At 36.9% G+C, this 25,366-nt stretch overlaps 1 protein-coding gene across 1 annotated transcript in view; it reads right to left on the bottom strand.

Annotated features, from left to right (window-relative positions):
• LOC114660223 (NEDD4 family-interacting protein 1) overlaps nt 1-16,920 on the bottom strand; it is a 28,614-nt gene extending 11,694 nt beyond the window's left edge. The window contains exons 1-2 of the mRNA XM_028812766.2: nt 16,687-16,920; nt 2,659-2,746 (exon numbers count right to left, since the gene is read on the bottom strand). Of these exons, the coding sequence (XP_028668599.2) occupies nt 2,659-2,746; nt 16,687-16,716 (118 nt within the window). The 5' untranslated portion in view covers nt 16,717-16,920. The remainder of the gene's footprint in view (nt 1-2,658; nt 2,747-16,686) is intronic.
• Between the last annotated feature and the right edge of the window lie 8,446 nt (nt 16,921-25,366).

Genomic DNA, 25,366 nt, shown 5'->3' with positions numbered 1-25,366 from the left:
AAGTGAAATCCATATACGCGTGTGGCAGAGATGCGAAGTTGGTGGCGCATAGCATGGTGGGGTGTGGGGGGAAATCGGGGTTAAGGCTTGGCGAGCGAAGCCCCCTAGTTATAAAAAAAAGAAAATTTGCTCACCCGTGTTTTTTGATTTGTTACTACACTTATGGTCAATATTTATTCATATTAAACTAACATACATGCCCTGAGTTGAGCAGCTTAATGTAACTGAAAGACCAACCAGAAGCAGCTGGTAGCATCACTAATCAATAGGATGGATGGAAGACTAAAGTAGAGGTAGTGTCCCGTGCAGGAAAGACCAGACATAATCACATTTGGTATCTACAGCCACGTATGATATGGAAAGAGAAAGTTCACCAAAGCTCAATGATTAGCAAGCATGCAATATGGTAGGGTAGAGTCACTGTGGCTATAAGTGTTGTTGTTGTTTCATTATAAGCAAAAAGGCAGGGAGAGGGGGTCGCTACCCGCCTCTACTTCTGGCAAATATCAGATGTGGAGTCTTCGGATTCAAGACAAGGAGGAATAACAAATGGACCAACAACTTGGAATAAAAAAAAAAAACAAAAAAAAAAAAACACACTAACCTTTACAAGCACCATAAATTTGCACTGGCTGTTACAGACTCAAATCAAATATTGTTACTATTGTACAATAAAAACATATAAGAGTAGCTCCTTCTCAAAATGGTAATTCTGGATTGCGCCCGGATTCAATCCCGGGACCTCTTGATTATGAGTCAGCAGTTCTTACCGCTGTGCTACCTAAGACGTCGTATCCATGTCGAACCCTAACCAGATTTCTTTTTCTTCGGTTATATTCTTGCATAAAAGAGCATTTGTTTTGTTATGCGTATACCTTTTGTGAAAGTGTTGATTTGATATTTGGACTTCAGTCTTCACAGATTATACACTCCATGTCAAAATTTTGTTGTTAGTACTATAACATGAAAAGTTTCTATTTTAGGTATTTTTTCAACATTTCTTGTGCTTCTCGCTATTCCTGTCATCCTGCAGACGCAGAACACCCATGAAATGCATGTGTTCCAAATAGAGAAATATTATTTACCCTATGCAACTCAAGGTCCTCACACGCAGATAAAGAAGACTTGAGCTGTAAGAACTTTTTGCCCCAGATGTGCTCCTGCTGTTGGGGAAGGGGGGATGGGATAGCAGGCTGCCTACTGCTTGTGCTGATCCGACACATTTACAAAACAAAAAGACACTGATGGAGAGGTGCGAAGGGATTCTAGTGTTACTTACCCAGTATTTAGTTCTCTGTCTCATGCACACCACTTACGGTTCTGCTCTTGCCTCCCTTTAACTGAATACTCCTTCTAGTTCACTTAATCTATGGGAACCAATACTGAAGAGCACTACAATGCTGTTTGTTTGAGAGCCAGAATAAAAATGTCATTCCCCAGTTCTCTCCTAGCTGTCTTTTTGCACAACTTTCAACACTATGTCTACCTAGTACTATGGCCTAAAAAAATAAGCTTGAATATATAACTGACCAAAAACACGAAAAGAAATACTTGAGTGAACAATGTAAACAATTGAAAATCATAAATACACAATAATAATACATATACCAAAATTTCAATTAAAAGGAATACACTTCTGTAAAATTGTGTTTTGCAATGACAACAACAAAAGCCAAGTCACTAGGAAAAGCAGAAATCAATTTAATGTAGGAATGTTTTACTCATGTGCAATTGTTTATAACATGTTAAAGAGTAAGGAGCTACAGTGAACTAATAATATTTCTTATTTAGCTGTTCCATTTATGTATGGCAACTGACAACATTCGAAATGAAATCAGTTACATTTCTTTTGTGCTTCTATTTGGAGCACAGGCAGGAGCAGAAACCTGCTCATGGTCACACAGTGTCAGAAGCAAGATTTGAATCCAAAATCTCAGTGTTTGAAGTCTTAGGCCTAAAGCCCTACCCACTACAACACAATTATTGTCAGTAACATAAGCCTTAATATTGTATACATAAAAGTACTTGGTTATAAGGTACTTATGTTACATCTGATTAACTGATGGCACTATAAGGACTATTGTCTCATGAAGTAACACAGTATTATTTAAAAGGCTTCATCAGATATATACATTTATTTTACAGTTTGCTCATTGACAATAATCTAATACACTTAAATTCAGTGGATCGTTTAAAACGTTTCAAAAAAACTAAATTTAGATGAATGGAACTTAAAACTAAACAAAGCTTCAAAAATGAATACCAGTGCACATTAACACAGCAGGTATACATGCTTTAGAGCTCTGGCCTTAAAATGTGCAAAACAAACCTTTAAATGACTGAGAAAGCAAATTCCACTGAACACATCATATGATTTATACATGCATGTGAGTGAACAAAAATGAATTACATATTAGTCTGAAACCATTGACGGCATAAAACAGAAGCCTAAATGTAAGTGAAGGACATAAATGGTTTATCTTTAAATGACAAAAAAATCCAATTTTAAAATTACAGTGAAACATTAAGTAAATTACACAATAGAATTTAATGCCTGTTCTAAATGTTAACAACTTACTATAATTACAAATTAAAAAAATTGTTAACCCTGGTACTCACTTTTCATTTCCTAGTGAACCATTCATTTATTTCACTTACCTGTACTGTCTGCTGCAACGCTACTATAGGGTGGTGGTGCATCTGATGCAGAATTTGAACCTTCACCTGGTTCCTCCTCGTTCTGCAGCTAAAAAAAAAAATTAACTGGCATATCAATTTTTTTATTGCAATAAAAATACAAATCACATTTAGATAAGCCTATTTCAGGTAAAGAAGGTTTGTGCCAGTGCTGCATGCCTATTATTTTAAATGAAACTATATACTTTAAGATCTTCCTTTTTTATAATGGTGCCAGAGTGTGGAGATGTATTGGGATATTGGTTGGGCATGCAAGTAACAACTTCACTGTAATATGGACATCTGGAAATATTACTACTTTTCAGCACTTGCCATGAAAAGTCAAGGCAAACTCAAGACATGAATATCAACTCAAACATTAACCATCAAATTATTAGAATTATATTGTTTCATTTAAAAGCACTGAAAAAGTTAGACCTCTTATAACATTTTAAGATGCCAAAGAATTCACTCTTGTTTTTAAGATGACTAGATTATTGTAATACACTAACAAGATTACTTAATAAAGACATTATTTGTTGAAATTAGTTCAGAATGAAGTATCAAGAATCTTGAGGCTATCTCGCTCATTTTAGCACTGTTACACTGATTACCTGGGTCATTTAGAAGCAATTTAAAATGCCATTAAATAAAAAATTTTGCTCATTCATATTTTGGTGTGCCTGTTTCCATATATTTCCAGTCATAATCATAGATCCTTAAACACTAATTTGCTCATTATTTCAAAAGACGTACAAGAGAAGAGTTGAGGTGGCCTTTTGCTGTTCTGTACGAAAAAAGTATATTTTACTAATAGAGATAAGCCTGGTTAATCATGTGGAACATTTTATAATCTCCTAAAAACCCACTCTTTTGTCATTTTCATGGCTGCATTTTAGTTTTACTTCTAATAGGTTAAAGATGTGCTATACCTTATTTCTTGGATTTGCAATCAATACTAGCCTCTGCTTTTCTCCATTTTCTTTTCCAGTTTTATGTGATTAGTATTTCACATCACCACCATCTGATCCAAGTACTGTACAACTGCTTGTGATGCTGGAATGAATATGGATGGCTCCAACTATCAGTAAAACTCATGGCATTAAATCTTATCAGGGAAAGCTCAAAAACAATAGGAACTAATTAAGCACATTTATGTTAGGTAGAATGCCGGGGGTGCTGGGCAGTTTTTCAGCCTTGGAAACCATGTACATGAGCTTTTTTTTTTTCATTTAATTTTTTTAATTATTTATTTTGCCTCTCCTCCCCGGCCATCTGCCCATAGCAGCAGACTTAACCATTAAGGACTTAAAAATGAATCCAGAATTAAGGACTCATATTACTGATGTACAAGTAACAGACAAATAGAGTGAGTAATGATTTATTCTTATTTACTATTTTTGGTATTTTATTTATTCATTCATATTTATGTCTAGCTTTTCTTTTTTCTTTCAGTTTTATTTCCATGTAAATAGAATATTAGTGATGTGGTCAAAAATTCGTTAACAAGTGAAGATCAGATTCTCATTCTATGATGTTCAACACAGAGAAAAGTTAGTTTTAGCATGGTGACTGTATGAGCATATGCACAACTGAGTTCAGAAAAAAAAAATCTAACTTTTTCAAAGAAGTTACATCACATTTGCCTTGTTACGGGCTCCATACCTATAGCTTTTGGTCCAGTACTTATTTATATATCCTTCAAAAATGGTTTAAATTATATCAAACAGTAATTGCTGTAGAAATTGCTTACGTTAACCGGGATTTTTGCAGTCTGCTCCATTTACTCACAGGATGAGGCCTTCTGATTTGCAAAATATGCATGAGTAGTTTCTGAAATGTATAATTTAAATATACATGTACACACACACTTACACACACACAATCACACACTCAAAGAAATTTATAAGTAAAGATAGCTAATATTCTGTTATAGTTTGTCTGTGGTACCAAAGCACATGCTGGATGATGAGAAAGAAATGACAGCACCAACACTCACCCCTAGACCTGTAAAGGAATATGTGCACAGAGGCATTAAGCCAAACCTATGCCAATGTGTCTATCTGTGCAGCTTGTTTACTTCATTTGACCCAATGTGTTCACTTTAAAATTATTAAATAATTTACTCAATTTCCTATTCATTTTACTTTACATTTGTTTGTACATAAAAATATAGGTTAATGTATTTGACTATATTCTTGTACAGTGCAATCGATTATATTACTTTGTAAAATTTTCCATTGATAGATTTTCAGCAGTAGAAATTTGCCTGGAAGTACTGTATGGACCATTCGACACAGATTTTTTTTCTTGACATTTCATAGAACACTGAGCAATATGTCTTGCATTCAAATGTGCAACAGAATTCAATACTGTAACTCTATAACTGAATATTGTCATTTTTTAATTTGACTTGTGTAAATTACAAAATAACAGAAGAGCTAGAAGCCTCTTAAAATGGAGAGGATAAAAATGTGTTTATTTCAGCACTATATAAATAAAATGTATTATTTGTAAAGTACAATGTATATTTACAGTATTAATGATGCATGTTCTGCATTAATTCTTCAACCTTGTGCATCTTTTGAAGGCTGTGAGTCAACCTAGTTTTATATAATAGGAACACACTGGGATCTCCAGTCCTTCAAAAAAGGTGGTTCTTACAAAACACAGCTACCCTAGGTCACTCTGGCGAGGGTGCTGCCACCTCTTTCATGACCCAATAGCATGTTTGATTGTCTTTTGCACTCCAAGAGTACGAGCTGATTTTAAGATGAAAACAGTTAGCCAGCTTGTGCAATGTGCTTCACAGTAAGCAGATGTTCTTTTCTGTGTACACACGTGTTGCAAGACAGTGCCCCGCTTGCCATCAGAAGGATCCAAAGCCCAATCACTTGGTAGAGGTTGCCGACACCTCTACTAGTACACAAGATGCCTGAGCCAGTTAGCAATATTTAGAAATTCAGAACATTTGCAGTACTGCATTAATTTAAGTGCTCATTTTACTATGCCTGTTATAATGCTAACTCATTTAAATCTTAAAACAGTAATAATTGTAATAATATGCCTATATAGCAAAGTCTTACAGACTTTTAGTTTGGCCAAAACTTTATAATGAAGTTTCAAGTCAGGCACAACATAATCCCAATTAAATATATCTCAAATTGCTTGTCTACCGATTTAACACTTGTACATATTTGTTAATGTTTATTTTGTAATGCTTGATTAACATTCATCAACATGTCAGAGAGAATGAGAGGATGTCCTACCTGCAAGCATGGTGTATTCATGGTATAAGTCACATTCGGATGGTGGTCTAACAGGGCATGCTGTTCATTTCTTGCCTTATCTGTATGTGTTCTTAATAACCATATCACAAGAAAATTTATGCACTTCATTTTTTTTTCTTTTTAAAACATGCTCAACTGCTGTGCAATCACATGCACTAGAGGCTCTAAAACTGAATCAGGTGTAGCTCTGATTGAGCGAATAATTGTGCAAGATGTTTTATGCAAATCATGTTATATTTGTACCTCTGTATTTTTTTTTGTTTTACCTTTTAAATGTTTTTTAATGCCCCATATGTTAATCCTCGACTAATTAAGCTGTAAATGAGATTCCCCAATTACTGACAGCAGACACTCGTGCGACTAACACAGCACACAAAATGCCATTCATAATACACAATATTTCATGTAGGTAAATGAGTCCCATGCCAGATCACACTTAGATCTCATGCGAACCACTCCAGTGTTCGCTTGGTACTGCACTGAGACCATTATTTCCACAGGGTCCTGGTGCAGTTGTTTTGGTCTGCACTAGAATGTGATTGACATGTTCATATCTAGCTCAGCAAAGTGGACTTTCAGAGAAATCGCACCAGAGTTCAAAAGACCTGGTCCAAAAAAAACTAGGTGTGCCACACTTTCTTAGAGGAAAAAAATGTTGAATGAATGTTTCTGATTAAAGATGAATCTTTTAAATTAATTGCAAAATAAAAGTTCTTTAGTTCACCATTCTAGTTAAATATTAAAACCCAAGGTTTAGTTCCTGTGGTGGGCTGGCGCCCTGCCCGGGGTTTATTTCCTGCCTTGCGCCCTGTGTTGGCTGGGATTGGATCCAGCACAGCCCAGTGACCCTGTAGTTAGGATATAGCGGGTTGGATAATGGATGGATAGAAGGTTTAATTAATTAAAGACAGTCTTTCTATTCCTTCAGGATATTGGCTAAAATAACAGCCAATAGTAATCCATAGTTGAAGGATTAAGTATGGTGACACACTGTTATGATCCATGATCAAGTGGTTTTATATATATGTCTACTCAATATATATATAAAATCCTAAGCCTAAAAGTGCAATGATTTTATGTGACATTTTTGTCATGCTTTAAATCGGGCTTATTTTAAAACCTTCATATATATGTTTGGTATCATTCTTTTAAGAACTTATCGAACTTTAATGTGATGTTAGATTTTCAGATTCTAATTCCGTTTTTAAATTATAAACTAAAATATCAAGAAAGTCTTGGTTTTTAATTTCAATAAATCATTATTGAATTAAATTATTAAAATTATTGAAATAAGTTACATTATTTTTGAGTAAACTTTCTTTCACATGAACAAACTATTAAAAAATTATCTATTCATAACACCAATGTTTGTATTTAGGTGATTTAGTCTGCTGAAGGTCGAGTTATGATGACCCATAGCATTCCACTTTAATTATCACGTCATTATTCCTCTTATTTAAACCGAGTCATTTTTTAAAAAAAAAGTTTTTTTTATCTATAAAAATGTCAGTTAAAACAAATGGATCGTTTATTTATTTAGTCTCTTATAAATACTCATCAAGCATAGTGAATCTCAGTTTAACTGGAATACTCCAATGGGTAAGAGACTAAATATTTTATTCTCATTTCATGATTTTTACTCCGTTAAAAAATCATTGATTTTTATTTTACATATTTATAGAATTTCATGATTTTGGCCACAACTGGGGGTTGGGAGCCAAGGGGGGCTTGAAAGCAGTCTCGCGGGATTTCAAAGTGTCTCCCTGAGATGATCACGTCTCGACTCAAAATTTTTTTTTATATATTATATAATTATATATATATATATATATATATATATATATATATATATATATATATATAAATACGCTCTCACAACTAAATACTTAAAAATATACATTTTTAACAAATACACATTCACAGCTGTTTGTTCTAAAAATTTCTGTATTGCATTTCAACAAAATGAATTGCCCTATGTTGTTATCTAATATGGTATATGTTCATACAACTTTATATGTTATAAATTTTAAAAGTCACTCACTAATTTACACAAGCCATTTGCTCACAAATAATCACCATAATGTACTTATGTCATTTAAACTTTACAACTTCAATTCTGCTACAAAAAAAATACTTTCATATGTAACTCTCATTCAAGACAAATGTACATCTGTCATTGAGGATTAAGCAAGCTATATACAAAAAGAACACATATTAGTATGCTGGTCCTCTGCGGGGCCCAATGCAGAAAAGAGTGTGCTGTGTGAAATCCTCTAAGACAAACATATTAATACAATGTCAGATTAATTTTCATCAAGCTATTTGCTATAGATATGTAGAAACAATGTGATCAGGTGGCACAGTAGCCAGTATTCGCACAGCATATAATCAGTGGCGCAGGTCTAGGATGCAGAAATGGGACGAATGTTATTTACTTCATGGTACATGAAGGACTATACATATTTATTAAACACAAGAAATTTATCACAGGCTTCATTTTTGTTTTTGGACTCAATGTGGCTGATCATGGCTTTTAACTGTTTTTGAGCAGTTTAATGACATCAGAGAATTTTGCAAAAGAAGAACTTGGCATGTAAACAGTTTTTTTTTTTTTTTTTTTTTAAAGAAATCTGGTTTTCTGCATTACTCACCTTATCCTGGTTTTGTGTGTGCATATAAATGGAGTGAAAAATACAGTAGAACAACACATTAACAATGTTGTTGATAGTAAGGGATTTCAGCAGCTGATCACTTACTTTAAGTGAGGGTACTACACTCAATCTGAAGACACTGTTACTAGCCACATAGAAAAACAATTTAACAAGAAAACAAGAGTTGAAAACCCAGGTAGCTATAATAATAAACTTGCACTCAGAATTGATTACTGAAATGTGTTGACAACCAAGAGCTATGTCACAACAATGTTTCACTACATAAAGACTAAAAGATGAAACTGGTGGTACAATAGATACAAGACACATACAGTGGAACCTCGGTTCACGAACGTCTCGGTACACGTACAAATCGGTTTATGACCAAAAAGTTCGCCAAACTTTTGCCTCAGTTCACGACCACACACTCGGTATACGAACAAGCCAGGTTCCCTTTCGGTTTGTACATGTTCAGTCTCTCCCTGTGCACTTCCTGTGCAGCGAGCAAGAGAGAGAGTGAGAGAGCATTACACACACACACACACAGCGCGAGAGAGAGACAGACACTCGCACACACACAGAAGCGCGCGCGAGAAAGGCATGCACGCACACAGGAGCGTGCTAGAGAGACACACAGGCGCTCCAGGCTCGCAAAAGAGAGAGACACGCGCGCGCACACACACACAGGTGCGCACGACAGAGAGCGAGCAAGAGAGGGAGAGACGCATAAGGTAGAGAATGCTTGTTTTCGTTTTCAGTTCTGTTTACAGTGATCGGTTCGTAGCCTGCATTGTTGCAATGTTACTTTTCTTGGTGGCTTATTAAATTACGGATTTTTCAAATGTTCATTTTTTTCCCCCTGTGCTTAAAACTCATTAAAAAAGTGTTTTTAGCGAGCGGTTCCTAGCACTATAGCGCGAACTCTTGCAGTGTTAGTTTTCTCTGTTGTTCAAGGTTTTCTCAGTGTTATTCAATGTTTTTACATTGTTTACTATTACGCTGTGCATTCTATGGTATAATTAACTGTATTTGTGATTAATTAAGAAAAATATATATTTACATACAGTTCATACAGTCTGGAACGGATTAATTGTATTTACATACAATCCTATGGGGTAAATTGCTTCAGTTCACAACCAAATCAGTTTACAACCATAGTTTTGGAACGAATTATGGTCGTGAACCGAGGTTCCACTGTATATGGCTAACAGTGCTACGGAGAAGCTACCTGCTTCTGTGCAGACATGTGGACTCAAAGGAAAAGCGACTGCATGTGTTCATACAGTGTACAAAAATGTGGTGGACTTAACTTCACCCATTAACCTGAAACAGGCCTCAGTGACATTTTATTCTTACAGTGTATAAGCTGCAGTCCATGAAAGACTTGACACATATCTCAACGATGGCAACATGCTACCTACATCAATATCCTCATTGTGAATTTTTTGAATCGCGGGCTGCGCTTGCATCGCATTGATAGCGTGCATTGCCCTGGTTCTTTTGATTCCAAATCTGGTTGCACGTGGCAGCTAATGGTATGTTTGTTATCCAAAACCTGCAAAAGCTAATGCTCAAATTCAAGTATTTCACAGTTTAAAGAATTATTTAATGAAATTAGAAAAAAACTAGCTAATTAGCAATAGTACTGCTGGCTTATAATTATTTCAAAGACCATGGGGAAACGGCAGATGACCAGTGACTTAACACCGTGAAGCGTTGAGTGTACAATGTCATTACCCAAATTCTATGGACAATTGTGTTTCCCCGTGGATAAGTCGACCCCGTTTTTTTGAATGAATTTCAAGGCACAAATTTTTCGACTTATACGCGAGTATCTACGGTAGTTTCTCAATTACCATCGTAATTAAATTAGCATGTTAAATGCTTTGTTTTTGTATGTGTTCTTATATGTGCTCTGTATGTGTGAATCACTACATGCTTCTTAAACGGGCCTTTTCTTCCTCTGACAGGAAACAGAATCCATGACATTTGTGATATTACAGCTCTCTGAATAATTAAAATACTGAGATGTATACTTCATATCATTTTCATGATGACAGGAATTAAAGCATGTTATTAAACATTGGAACACGGTGGCGCAGTGAGTGATGAGCAGGCACCTCGTCCACAGATTGTTCCTGCCTCCCGCAAGATGCTTGCTTCGCTGTGCACGACCTTCGATGAAATAATTCATTGCAACAGTACTGTCTCTTTCAAACATACTAACCCCAAATTCCTGTCCTTCCTTTTCTTTCTCCATGTAACCAATCGCCACACAATCAGCTCTGTAATAGATGTTAAGCCATCTATAAGCTTAGAATGCCAATTCTTCAAAACTTTTAAAGAACCTTGAAATATTTTCATAGTACATGTTTAACTATTCTTATCCATCTTTCGAGTGTCGCGCCAGCCCCAGCAAGAATACAGTGTGAGGCAGGAATAATCGGGGCACAAGCTCGTCGCTACCACTGCGACACCGTGTCCTCACATTTAATTATTAACAAAACAGATTATTTAAATGTTAATATTTTATTCATATAATGTAACAAATATATTTTGCTGCATTTCATCTTAAAAATTATATCATCATCATATGTAAACATGTGCTTTATCAAGTGGCTCAGGTTGTGCAATATAATAACTATCACAAGTTTACAGTGAGGTATTTGTACTTAAGTACAAACAGTTCTATAAGGAACACTTGATGGACTGATTGAGTGCATTTATAGTTCTTGGGATGAAATTGTTTCTGAACCGCGAGGTCCATACGGGAAGGCTTTGAAGTGTTTGTCAGATGCGAGCAGTTCAAATAGGAAGCATGGATGAGGCAGCATGTGCTTGATGCTGTATACCAATAATTCTCCTCCTGATCAAGCTGCTCCGAGTGGTGCAGTGAGAGTAATATGGAAAAAGATGATCCGCTGCGGCAACCCCTAACGGGATCAGCTGAAAGTAGAAGAAGGTGGTGCAGTGAGAGAAACAACGCTAAAGCAGCGAAGGTATATGGAATAGTTTGGCCATTCCGTGGACCACTGTATTGTTACAGGTTAATTACAATCAGATGTCTTAAACTAATAAAGAATATGCGGTTAATTTCAGTGTATTTGGCAAAGCCACACCAGGGATGTGGATCTAAAAAGAAAGGAGCAAAAGCACTGCTCTGACGTGGGGTGCCGCCAGTTTGCAAAACCGAGCGGAGAACTTGCGTACGCCAGGGTTTGAGCTACCGTGAAAATGTGCGTGGCTTTACGCCAAGTTTAGGTTTTATGCATTGCGATTTGAGCATGGAAAGGGGAGTACGCAACATTTTTGTGTGTATGCACTGTTTGTACATGAGGCCCCTGGTGTGAGTGGGTATGTTCCATGATGGACTGGGCCCAAGACATGAACCAATGCTGCTGGAAAATACTTTGCTCTTCTAAGCTCTTCTACTTGTAATTGGATTAACAGTTGGACTGCCATTTTTAAGACAATTCAGTCTTGACATTTTTTATTCTAAGCAATCTGAACATACTGTACTGCTTTACTGGTAAAATAGTATATTAATCCATTAACATTATGAACACTACTTGTGCATTTTAAAAAGAGTACAGTGCATATCAAAAGTACACACTACCTTAATTAAATGTCGGCTTTTGTTGAGGCTGTGAATGATCAGGTTGCAATTTTCTTTTCTATAGTTGGTTCAATTACAGAGAAATTACACTTTCAGGCAGAAAATAGGTTTGAAGTAGCAGCATCAGCAGCGGGTATGCACAATGTCACAGTAGCAAAAACTACTGAAGTTCAGCAAATTGCCTTTAAAAGACTACAAAATTCTTCTCTCAAGTTCAAGAATAAAGTGTGTTTGAAAGGACATTTCTAGGGATTCTTTGCTTAACTCTGGACCCGAAATGTAAAAATGTAATGGATATCAAGGTAGATCATTTGACACCTTCACCTATAACAAGATGTTGTACCCAAAAATATTCAAGTGGAAAACAAATGGACGTTTTCTAGTAAAGTTTTCCAGTAAATATAAACTTGTAATGTTACCTTTTATACATACTGTGTTGTGTTATCAATTTCTTGTGACAATTTGTCACATCATTCATTTCTAATACTTTCATATTTATGTATGTACTTTGTTATGGATTATAGCAACAACAATGTCATCAACCAAAATTACAATAACTGACTATATTTGAATGTGTATGTTACACTAGACTATTTACAAAAAATTGCAAGTACTGTTGAATCATTGAAAATGAACTGGACAAACATTTCACCCAAGTATTTATACATGAAAAAAAAATGGATTGTCCACTGCAGTAGTAATAAGCTCCAGGTTCATAAATTTTAAAATAGTGGGGTCAGATGTGTTTCAAGCCTTCAATAAACTGAAGACTCATAAAACCACCTGACCTGATGAGAACTTACCAATTGTACTGAAAGAAATGAAAGATGACATCTATAAACCCTTATTAGGCTTATTTGAGCAGTCGCTTAAGAAGGGACAAATGCCTGAAGAATGGAAAGTTGCAAATGTGACTCAAGTCTTCAAGAAAGAAGTCAAAATGGATGCTTGCACAGACCAATAAATCTTACTTCTGTGCCATGCAAAAGTATGGAAACTATAAAAAATGTATTAGAAAAGTACCCATCTTGCCAAAAATATTGCTACACTAATTTGTTTTAGAATTTTTGAACAGGAACCTGCAATAGTTGACAAAAGCAAAATATATGACAATTTACTTTGAAAAAGCCTTTGATACAGGTCCCACACCGCACATTAATTCTAAAACTAGAAGCTGTGGACATCAGAGGTAACCCACACAACTGGATCTCAAGTTGGTTTAACCAGCAGGACACAAAGAGAACAGATAAGAGAAGAATGCTCTGCATGGAGTGAGGTAATCAGTGGAGTCCTTCAGGGGTCTGTCCTTGGACCGTTAATTTTTCTGATTTATATTTCTGATATATTGATTCCAGTATAGCTAGTAAACCTATGAAATCTGTAGATGATACTAAAATTGGAGCTATGGTAGACATTGAAGAGACAGCAAAACAATTCAGAAAGCTTCGTCAGGCTTCAGAACTGATGGAAATATAAATTTTAACATTGAAAAAGGTGCAAAGTGCCACACGTGGGCAAAATGAACGGCAATTAAATATACAAGATCGGAGACACTGTCTTACAGGAAGAAATTCTGAAAAGGACTTATGTATGGGTTTATGCTGACACAGCATTTCCATAATCTAAGCAATGCACAGAAGCAATTAAAAAAATGTTAGGCTATAACGTTAAAACTATTGAATATAAATCAAGAGATATCAGGCCTAGACTATATATAATGCAATAGTGAGACCACATCAGGTGCATTGTATGCAATTCTGGACACCACAAAGATTTTGTCGCCCTAGAAGCTGTGCAGATGACAGCAACAAAGTGCATCCCTGAACTATAGGACATGTCGTACTCTAAAAAGACTCTTGAGAATTAAGCCTGTTCAGTCTCAGGTAGAAAAGACTGCATGGGGACCTAATCCAGTTTTTTTTTTCAAAATTCTCAAAGGCAATGATAAAGTAAATCCAGCAGAATTCTTTAAACAAAACTGTGAATTACACACTAATACTCAAGGACACCAGCAGAAATAATGGAGAAGTTGATTTAATTCAAAGAGTTGTGGCAAACTGGAACAAACTACTGAGCCATGTAGTTGAAGCTTAGAACCCCTAAAACTTTTAAGAAGTATGACACAGTGACTACTGTGCTAAACAAACAGGTTTCATAGAATTGATGGTCTAGTTTCGTTTGTTAAATATGTTCTTATGTACTGAAATAGATGCAAATAACCAAAGTAAATGTTAAAATAAAAAACTGAAACCTTAGCTAAAATGCCTCACCTATTCTCATACAACCTGCATGACAATGTAAATTTGAACCCGCAAATGGCAGTAATGTTACAATGGCCTTACTGAACATAGTTGTCATTATGTTCCAGTATGCAATAACACAAACACTGCAACACATAGCAAAATGACGTTTTATCACACCATTGTTTATTAACACTGCAACAGATATTTAACAACTGAAAGGGCTGCAGGTGGCCTTGACCAGATTCTGCACATGCTGCATGTAAAACAACTGATTTTTCATTCTGAACAAATTTGCACTCCTTCAAGAAACTGCAAGAGTAAGATGAGTCTGCAAATTATACTCACTGAGACAGTAAAATAAAATGTAACTTATGTTTTTGATTGTCTTCTTGTTTGTCAGCATTCACAAATATGCTGACAGAACTCAAAAGCAGCAGTGGCAAACTGTAATTTCATTTGTTTTTTAAACTCCTTACCACTTCTACAAAACAAAGAGTCTCTACCCTTCAGTGTAGATGTCACATTTTTGTTGTTCTATTCAACTTGTACTGTTAAATGAGTGGTTTAATTAAAAGAAAGAATATGTTTCCAATTTGGAAATTGGCTCAGATGAAAAATTGTAAGAACAAGTGCCTCTCAATTTGGTAATCGAACTTTGGTGTATAACTGGTACCTTCAGTCTTAAATATCAAGTTTGCTGCTTAAATATTAGAGAGATGCAAATTTTAGTTTGTTATACAACCTAATGATAGATCTAAAATTGAATTAGGTTAAACATACTTTTTCTACCTCTTTCGAAGCCAATGAATCCAATTCAAAATCAAGGGGGTCGAAATCCCATCTTAAGCGAATGAAATGTGAAGTGAGAGCAGACAGAATGCACACTTCCTCATAGGAATTCAATTTAACATCAGTAATCTACCTAGTCCTCAGGACATCAAATTGTCTTCCGAGAAGATCACGTCTTGTCTCCCTAGTCTCCCTCAAAAGATTTTTTTATAATAGATCGAGAACCTGCAAACACCAAAAACTCCCCCAGTCTGGAATTTAAACCCAATTCTTGAACCTCTGATGCAGACCACTATTTTATTTAAATATACTCATTTGGCTGCCACCTTTACCCAAAGCTACTTAATAATAATAATAATAATAATTCATTACATTTATATAGCGCTTTTCTCAGTACTCAAAGCGCTATCCTCACAGGGAGGAACCAGGAATCGAACCCACAATCTTCCACAGTCCCCTTACACTTACAACATTTAAGAAACAACTGGATACATTTCTTTTGTTTTTCCAATTGGAGTATGGGCAGGTGAAGTGACTTTGCTCATTGTCACACTGACAGCAGTGGGATTTGAAACCCGAACACTACATTGTTTCTTCTTCTACAATTATTATGATACACAACTTTATCACAAATGTACACCAGTAAAAAATTGACCCGCAGTTTTATGCAGAGAAACTAGAGTTCCAGACATTATATGTTGCTGTTTTTTCCCCAGCAAAAGACATTAAAATATTATTGGAAATGTGGTATATATAAACAGGGTTTACACCCATTATTTCTATTATTATTCAATATTTGTGTGTATAATATTCCAACCACACATCAGTGGAAAGAAATTTGCCAATAATCAGTTAACTATCAAGACGAGTTAAAAAGAAACAGCTAATTTCCCATTTACACTCAGAACTAAACACTTTTCCGTTTACTTGTATGCAATGGAAAAAGTCTGTACTTTCCCTAATACGAAATAGGCCTCGTAATACATGGTACGCTAAAATGCAAAACGCGAATTATAGTTTATATTTAAAAAATAAAATGTTATATAGTTTCATATCCCTAACTTTAAACCAAACAAATAAAATGTAAAATGAAAATAGTGCACTGTCAGCTATGAGGAAACGCGAAAGCGGCCGACATCTCGAAATCTTGAGGATTGGTTTGAAGTTTTTTTTGTGTTGCCGATATATTTACATTTTTGAGACTCAAGAACCACCAACATTATATAACACACTTCGATTTCAGCGGACTGTTTTTTCCACAGGAAACAACCCTGGGATAAAAAAAAGTTCTGTTCGCCTTTCAAAACAAAGCGGCCTGAAGAGCCCCGGTGTTTCCATTTGTCTCCTCCTGCCATCCCCTTCACCAGATACCGGTCACCGCGACTACTAGCGGTCCGCAAGTTTAGTAAACTTCTCCTCACCTGCTGGTATCTGCTGCTCTGCTCGGCCATTCTACTTTTCACGGCTAGAGACTGCTTCCGAGTACAAAAAAAAACAATAATCAACTGCTATAGCGTGTCTCTGTCCAAAGCGCCCCCAAAGACAGAACTGGAGCGCCGGAATCTGCTTTTTTTCCGTTCCGTTCCAATCAACCACCCGTTCCCTTCCTCCCTGTCTCTACCAAGCTGTGTTGTTTCTCTAATGGTTGTCAATTTACTAGTCAACACGGCAGCGCCACGCCGAGGCCGAGTGCAAAATGTGCAGACAACGCGAGAATGCAGGGAGCGCCGGAGATGAAACGCGAGTGGCGTCTCTCTCTCTCTCTCTCTCTCTCTCTCTCTCTCGTTCGGAAGTCGGGGCTTAAAACGCAAATAAAAATAACGCTTGTAGTTTAAACTTGACATACGGTGTTTGCAGTTAGGAGTCATGCCTGGAGTCATCTCTGCATGAATATGCAGCAGCGCAGGCAGTATGCAATTTGCAAAATGGCGGTGTAAGTATTTTATTTAAGAACAACAATCAAGTGTGGATTTATTGCATGGTTGCCCAGCATGGGATGCTTCAACTTTATGAATTAACTCTAATGACAATTCTGGGAACCCAAAGAGATCCTGAAGGGTCAACATCCACCTCACCTGGGGGCAGTTGTAGTGTAATTGAGGAATTTATTCCAAAAGCTATAAATAAAGAACTTCATACACCAGGCAATAATAATAATAAAAATAATAAAACTTGACAATAATAACAATAATAAATTACATTAATATAGTGCGGCACGGTGGCGCAGTGGTAGCGCTGCTGCCTCGCAGTTAGGAGACCCAGGTTCGCTTCCCGGGTCCACCCTGCGTGGAGTTTGCATGTTCTCCCCGTGTCTGCGTGGGTTTCCTCCGGGCGCTCCGGTTTCCTCCCACAGTCCAAAGACATGCAGGTTAGGTGGATTGGCGATTCTAAATTGGCCCTAGTGTGTGCTTGGTGTGTGGGTGTGTTTGTGTGTGTCCTGCGGTGGGTTGGCACCCTGCCCGGGATTGGTTCCCTGCCTTGTGCCCTGTGTTGGCTGGGATTGGCTCCAGCAGACCCCCGTGACCCTGTGTTCGGATTCAGCGGGTTGGACAATGGATGGATGGATTAATATAGTGCTTTTCTTAGCTACTCAAACTGTTTTGCATAGACAATGGGGAACCACTTGAACTATTGTGCAGCATCCAGTGCTGGCTTAAGGGTACATTGCGCCCCTTTGCCCAAAAAAAGACGTCCAAAACAGAGTACCCCTTTCAGATCTGTACGTTTAGATCTGTAACTGAAATCGATGAAAGAGGAGGGGAGTCCCCCTCGGAGATTAGCACCCTCATGATCGTATATGCCACAACTTCTTATCACCCTAAAGCCAGTATCTATTTGCCCTATGCCTAGAGCTGGCCTGGCAACATCAACCTGGATGATGTGATTGCAGCCATTCCTGCACCAGTACACTCACCATACATTACATATTAGGTGGTGATGAAGTGAGAGGGATGGTTAGCCAGTTAGAGACAGGGGATGAATAGGGGGCCAGAATCAACAAGTATGTGGTGGACAAATTTGGCCTGGACATTGGGGTACACCCTACTCTAGGGGTATCCAGTCTTTTTTACCACATGTACCCCATAGCAAATTTTCAAAAGTCAATTTACCCCTACTCTGTTTTGTTCAGTAATTTAAGTTTATACTTCTACCATAATAACCACAATAAACCAAGGTGAAATTTTATGGTACTGTTTTTAACATTTTTCAAATAACAATAAAAATATTAATAGCATAACATAATAATGCTATTTCACATATTTAACAACAACTAATGATAAGCAGATGCCAGTATACAAGAAATAAAACACACCTAAGTCGATGAGAACGTATTAACCAGTGAAACGCTTGTTCATGTTTTTCACCTATGATTTTGGATATTCTTGGTGCAGTTGTTGAAAGTGCAAGTCTCATGTCGTCTTTGGGAACTAATCGAAATCTTCACAACTTCAGTTCTTTTAGGTTCTGGTTGGGAACCCGTGCCCTATTCTATTCAAAAGATGCCCAGGGATCTTTTATGACTGCAGAGAGTTAGGACCTTGGTTTGACATCTCATTTGAAGGACAGTGGCAATTTTTACAGTACAGTGTCCCTGTCACTGTACTGAGACATTGGGATCAACACACAACCACCCCCGATGGCCTCACCAGCATCACTACTAGCAGCAACTCAGCCTTTCTTGGTTGGTCTCCCATTCAAGTACTGGTCAGACCTAAACATTCTTAGCTTCTTGTGGATTACCTGTTGCGAATTACAGGTGGTATGGCTCTTACCCAACCCAGATATGTCTAAGTTTGTTGAAAAGCTCCAGATTTCCATACAGTCCAGTCTGTAAATGGACCTCATTAGGAGGTGGCATAACTGTCAAAATGTAACATTTCCAGCTGTGAAGCTGCTTCACAGTCTGGTGTTTTAAAAGTCTTGTTACTCTACTCTTATTGGCATACTCTCACCTATGGCCATGGCTACTGTAACAAGGGATATAGAAGGAACAATTGTAAATCCTTCATCTTTATGATGAAATGTGGTGGATGAGTTGGGGGGCATGGAGGGAGAGGGTCTCAGCATTTCAGTGACAAAACAAATATCACTCCCAGTGGACTCTAGCAGCTTTTCATAGCTTATCTATTAACCTTTTGCTTTTCTCTTTTCTTATCCAGCTCACATTCAAGCAGAACACATCAGGTGCCAGTCTTAGATGACGTGGAGGTCAATCACAGGCACACTCATGCACACACATACATTCACCCTTAAGGGGGCAATTTAGAGTCACTAAGATAACCAAACATGTACATATGGGAAGAAACTCTAAGTACACACAGATAGAACATGTATATTCCATATAGTGCCCAGGCTAGGATTTGAACTCAGGAATTTTTAGCAGTGAAGTTGCAGTCCTAACCACTGCACCACCACACCACTTCCAGATATTGAGAAAAATTAACAGGCTAAAGCAATAGATCTCACCTATGATTAAAAAGCACCAACCCATTCTATAATGAGCCAACAAGTATATTTGTGAATGTATTTTACTGAAGCAGGGATAAACATCAACATCCAGCTTGTCAGAATGTCACAGTAAGCATGCCAAAAGCATATATGTGCTTCTGTGGTAAGTTACAACAAATATGAAACTGTCCTTGAACCTGAGAGAGCTCATAACATGTATAATGTTACTTCAAAATACTACAGTTGACTGCTGTAGAAATCAGTGTTCTACACTAAAGAGATAATCTAGATATTAATAATTTGGGTAACTTTACTGAATGTTTCTTCACTCAGCACTATACTATATTCCAGTCTGATGTTTTAAAAACTCGGTCACTGTAGTCTTAGGTGTATAGTTTGATTCAACTCTAAATCAAACTTAATCATTCTAAATAGGATAAAGATTAGAACAGCTCCTGTCATATCAAGGACTGGGGGCAGATTCACTTTCCAGTTGCCCTGTTATTAGCATCACCCCACACACCTTTAACCGTAGCCCACAACAAATTATAATTTAATTAAAATGTTTGTGTAGTTTCTGGAAAATTGCATGTAAACTATCTTACACATTTCTATATGATGAAAACATAACATAGAGGATATCACACACCATATCCTTGTCACCATACTGAGAAATGAAGGACAGCTGTCCAAGGTTTTTTAATCTTGGGAGCTATCAAATGCAGTTATTCAACCAAGGGAAAGTGTGGACAGCACTATCGTGTCACAGTCAATTATTACAAGCCACCAGTGTCTAAATCCATGCATGTTAAGTAAATCTTCATGCATAACATACATTTTGAAAAGTACAAGGTACAAAAGCATGCTCAGACTATGTGAGGATATGTTTCAAGCACACCATAACCCCCTTCCACAGAGAGACATACAGTGTGTTGGTATAACCTGAGATTTTGATGATATGCCCATTCAATGTGAAGGAAAGTGGAGATTTTTTTGGTCATGTACATTGCAAATAAATGGCAAAAATATCAGACAACAAGAAATAGAAAAGCAAATATAGTTAAAAAAAAATAAGATAAACCTCATTCACTGCTTATTCTTTATTTCATTCAATCATCCATGTTTGGGACTTACTTCATCTAATAGAGTCCACGCTTGAAGAAAACATAATTCAATTGTGGGCCACACTTTCAAACTCATGCCCATTTATTGTGATAATTTAGGATTTAGGAGTCACAGTAGCCTATATGAGCAGAGATGTACAAACTCTACACAAATACCAGTCTTGATACAAATCAAACTAAGATTCTGGTCCTGTGAGGTTATAATGGTACCTGTGCCAAACTACATTGAAAAGTGTCAAAATAATAGAACTTAAAATGGCCAACTTAACTTCAATGAAAATTATAAGAAGGCTCATAAAGAGAGCAAGAGGTATACTCAGAGTAAAAAATGTTACAAATTTCATCTCTAAATTTGGCTGTGTCTGTAGCCTCAGACAAATAAGCAGCTTCAGATAGTTTGTTTTAAAGTGTAATGTTCTCATTGTGTTATTATTTATTAATCATTATTCATTACTTTATACTGGTTTTGAAATACACTTTGGAGATCAATTTGAACTCATCGTCAGTGATGGACTTTCTGGGTGTTTCTGCTCTTTGATCATCAGACACCCTTATTTGGATGACCCTATGAATGGGGATCAAGCTGCACCAAAGTTCAGCTTTCCTGATCCAAAACCACCAAGACGCTTTTCTGGTAACTTCAGCAATGTTCTTGATAGCTTTTCTGTTGTGCAGTCCAGATATGCCAAAAATGTTCAGGGTTCAATGAAGAGAATAGGCAGCAAAGCCTCTGCAGCCTACTTCCATAGGCTAACACCTGGCTTTTTATTCCTTGCTCCAATACTCTGCCACCAGCACTTCATACTTTGCCCACTTTCTTCCACTTGCTTCTTCAATCCGGACTTCCCAAGGGACCATGAGCTCCAGCAAAACTACTTGCTTAGTTGACTGAGATGTAGGGATCTGGCTGAAATGTGATTTTCAGGATAGTGTCTTGGAATTTCAACTGTCTACCTAGGTCAGCTTGAAGCTTCCAGTCTCGTGCTGTTGTTAGTAGGCCACCTGTTGTCCAAGGTTGCAGTAAAAGCAATTACCTGTTTAGCTAGATACAATTACAATAATTTGTGTCATTGTTTTGTCCTGCTTTACCCATCACCCACTCACACTTACTCAAAATAGGCCAGTTTAGAGTCCCCACTTACTTGACTTTCATGTCCTTGAGATGTGAGCAGATAAGTCATTCAGACAAAAAAAGAATATAAACTCTACACGAGTAGCGCCTGGCCCTGGGGTACAAACCCAGAAGCCATGGGGTGGTAAAACTAACCACTTTGTGACTATACTCTTCCTCCATTTTGAAAATGCTTTAGCCAGATGCACAGACAACAGTTCTTGTATGAAATTACAGACATGACTGAATCCAAAAATATTTAAATTTTGGTTGAATCAGTACTGGCAGGCTCAGCACTGAAAGTGAAGCAACCACAATTCTTGAGTGAAAACAAATTCAAATCATATGACATTACAGGAAGTCATCTTTTTAAGATCAAAAAGAAATGTTTTGATATTATAAATTACTGAAATATAAGCAATACAGTACATATTTCAAAGACTAATACATCAAATACATTGCATATTTTGTATGTATCAGTAATTACATAACAAAACGTTAACATACTCAAACCTGCCTAATCCATTTCAGGGTCAGGGGTTGGAGCCTGTCCTGGCAGCCCCAGGGTAAGGCTGGAAACCTCCCTGGACAGGGCATCAGTCCATCACCAGGTCCTGTACCAGTAATGGTGAATATGAACCTTGGTGCTTTGTTAATGCATTAATGAGCTGTAGCTGCAGGCTAAGGGAAGCAGGGCTTCATTATGACAAGTGACACAAATGTTATACCTGCCTCAGTTTCCACCCAGTTACAGTGAATTTTTTATAAAATGTATGGATGGGGTATTTGTCCAGAAGTGTTGTACCATCCAGGGCTCATTTCAGTCTTTTTCACACTATTACTTTTTGACAGATACCTTTTCCCAAATTGACATTATGATGTGTTATGATTTTTTACATGCTTTTTTGAGCTGCTGGAGGTCTCATCACATAACATCATTTCTCCAGGGATTTTAAGTCACAGACTTCATTTACATAATGAAGTATCCATAAGACTTGGGGTCAATTGTGGCACAATGCAGTGACCAACATTCATGTAATTTGAGATTCTAAGCAACTCAATCCAATCATTCTGCAAACTTGCCCCAACTCACTAAGATTACCTGTTTGATTTTGTCTTAAGTCATAGAGGCCAGACTCTGTGTTTGTACAACAGTTGGTAACCAATGAATGCTCACCCGTTAGTATAATGTATGCAATGCAGCCAATGTTATAATTTTATTTTGTTTTTTAATTTTTCCTCAGCTTCAATTTAGGTCTTTCATGCTGCGGTGGCATCAAACGTTTTGTCCTTTAGGCCATGGTAGTTTGCTATTCAAATTACTTATTTATTTTTGAAAATAAAATGTGTTTGTTTTTGTGGGTGTTGCTATTTTCCCTAAAAGCCTTACAATTACTAGCACAGCCAATTGAAATGCATGATTCATGAAATCAGAGACACAAGGTCAGCCTGTTTACTTCCATAATGATCTGAGTTTATGGATAAACCTCTAAAAGACCAGCTTGCAATTTTGATCAACTTTTTCTCAGGCAAATACACTTTTTTGGAGATATTTTTTTATTTTGACTAAGATTTTTGGGTTTTGTCCTATGTTTGACCAATTTTTCTGGGCTACAGACTTTGCGTGTCTGATGTTTCAAACAAAACTGTTATTTTATTTAGTAATAAGGTTAGAATATAGCTGGAATAGGAGGGGAAGAAGGTGGTTGGGAGCATGCGCTGATTACAGCGTGTTGCTGCACCCATCACACGACGAACCACCTGGATTGGAACCCAAGTACAGCCGTACAATGGGTGACACCTCAGCACCACAGTGGAAAAGGCCATCCAAAAAATGCTGTGGAGCACAATTAAAAAGCAAAAACCTATTACATCCAGTACAACTTTCTCTAGGTCCCAAAACAGAGAAGAGGAGGTTTGATTTGATGTGATATATTTTGTTAATCCCCATTTGCAGCATATTTCAAGAAAATTAAATTCTTGATTTATTGCAGTGATGTAAATGGCCTAGTGTGGAAACATGGCAGAGATTACAATGCAGAAGAATTATGATTATTTATAGACTCATCTGTAAAAAAGCCTAAAAGGAGGACTTCTTCATAACAGCAATCTATACCTGTTGCTCATGTATGTGCATTTAAATGAAACCTATGAGAACTCTGAAAATCTTCTTAGATTATCTACAGTGATCACAGTCGGCTGATATATAGGGACCTGAAAGTTCTGTGTATCTTATTGAGTCAAGCAATTGGTGCATACACAATTCCCATGTTTTCTGTGAATGGGACAGGAGAGCCAAGAATTGACATTGGGTTCAGAATGAATGACCAGCTAGAGAAGAGCTACAGCTTGGTGCCAAAATCATCATCAGACCTGACTTGATGGGTCCAGATAAAGTGCCACTGCTTATTATTACGCTTGGTTTAATGAAGCAGTTTGTCAAAGACATATCAAAAGATGTATTTGTGACAAAAGTTGTCCGAGGATAAATTGAAAGAAAACATTTTTGTCAGAACTGATATTAGAAAACTGATTTCTGATGCAGAATGTGATGGTGCAATGAACAACCTGAAACAAGAGGCTTGGGTATCATTCAAAGAAGTAATTTCCAAGTTTTTAGGTAACAATAAAGATCCATGATAACAAAATGGTGAAAATCTTTTGATTCCGTTTAAGGAATTGGGTTGCAACACAAGTCTCTAAAGTTCTCTTTTTGGATTCGTATTATGAATTTTCCCCTTCAAATTTTGGAGTGGTAAGTGAAGAGCAGGGTGAAAGATTCAATCAGCATATCAAAGACTTGGAAAGAAGGTACCAAGAAGGATGGTGTAAGAGCCATTTCATAGTTACATAAAATTCATAAATATTTTACTAGATGACAATGCATAATCTATGGGAGGTTCCTATAACCCCCATAAGTTGAGTATAATTGGTTTATTCTTGCCATTTCTAACAGCTCTGACTAAACATTATTCTCAGTTAGTGACCAGCCTTGCCATGTGTAAGGTGTAGAGGGCACATGGTTTTAAACCATGCCTACGTGCCTTTTGAGTGTGTGAAGTAACATGTAAGAAAACAGCACATATTTAAGTGCAGAGCCGTACACTTAAGGCGTACAGAAGAAGAATTAAGAACTTTTAAGTACAGAAATAACTAATGTTTCTCAAGAAAAGCTAAGTTTAGAGAAGATATATTTTTCCTTTTTTTTGCTTTTTATTCTACATGTGTAACTACTTTTTTTTATTCTTGTGTGGACTATTTGCTTTTAATTTTCACAAAATATTTTTAAAACAAACTTTTGGACTGAGAGATTTCTTTTCGGCACGCGTTTTACCCATGCTTGAACTCGCTTTATACTTCGGCGGTTACAGATGGGGTGTTTGTATGATGAAGGAATGCTGCTGGAACGCACCAGAA

The sequence above is a fragment of the Erpetoichthys calabaricus genome, chromosome 11, assembly GCF_900747795.2.
Source record: "Erpetoichthys calabaricus chromosome 11, fErpCal1.3, whole genome shotgun sequence".
NCBI lineage: Eukaryota > Metazoa > Chordata > Cladistia > Polypteriformes > Polypteridae > Erpetoichthys > Erpetoichthys calabaricus.
This window is presented reverse-complemented; position numbering and strand designations above follow the sequence as displayed.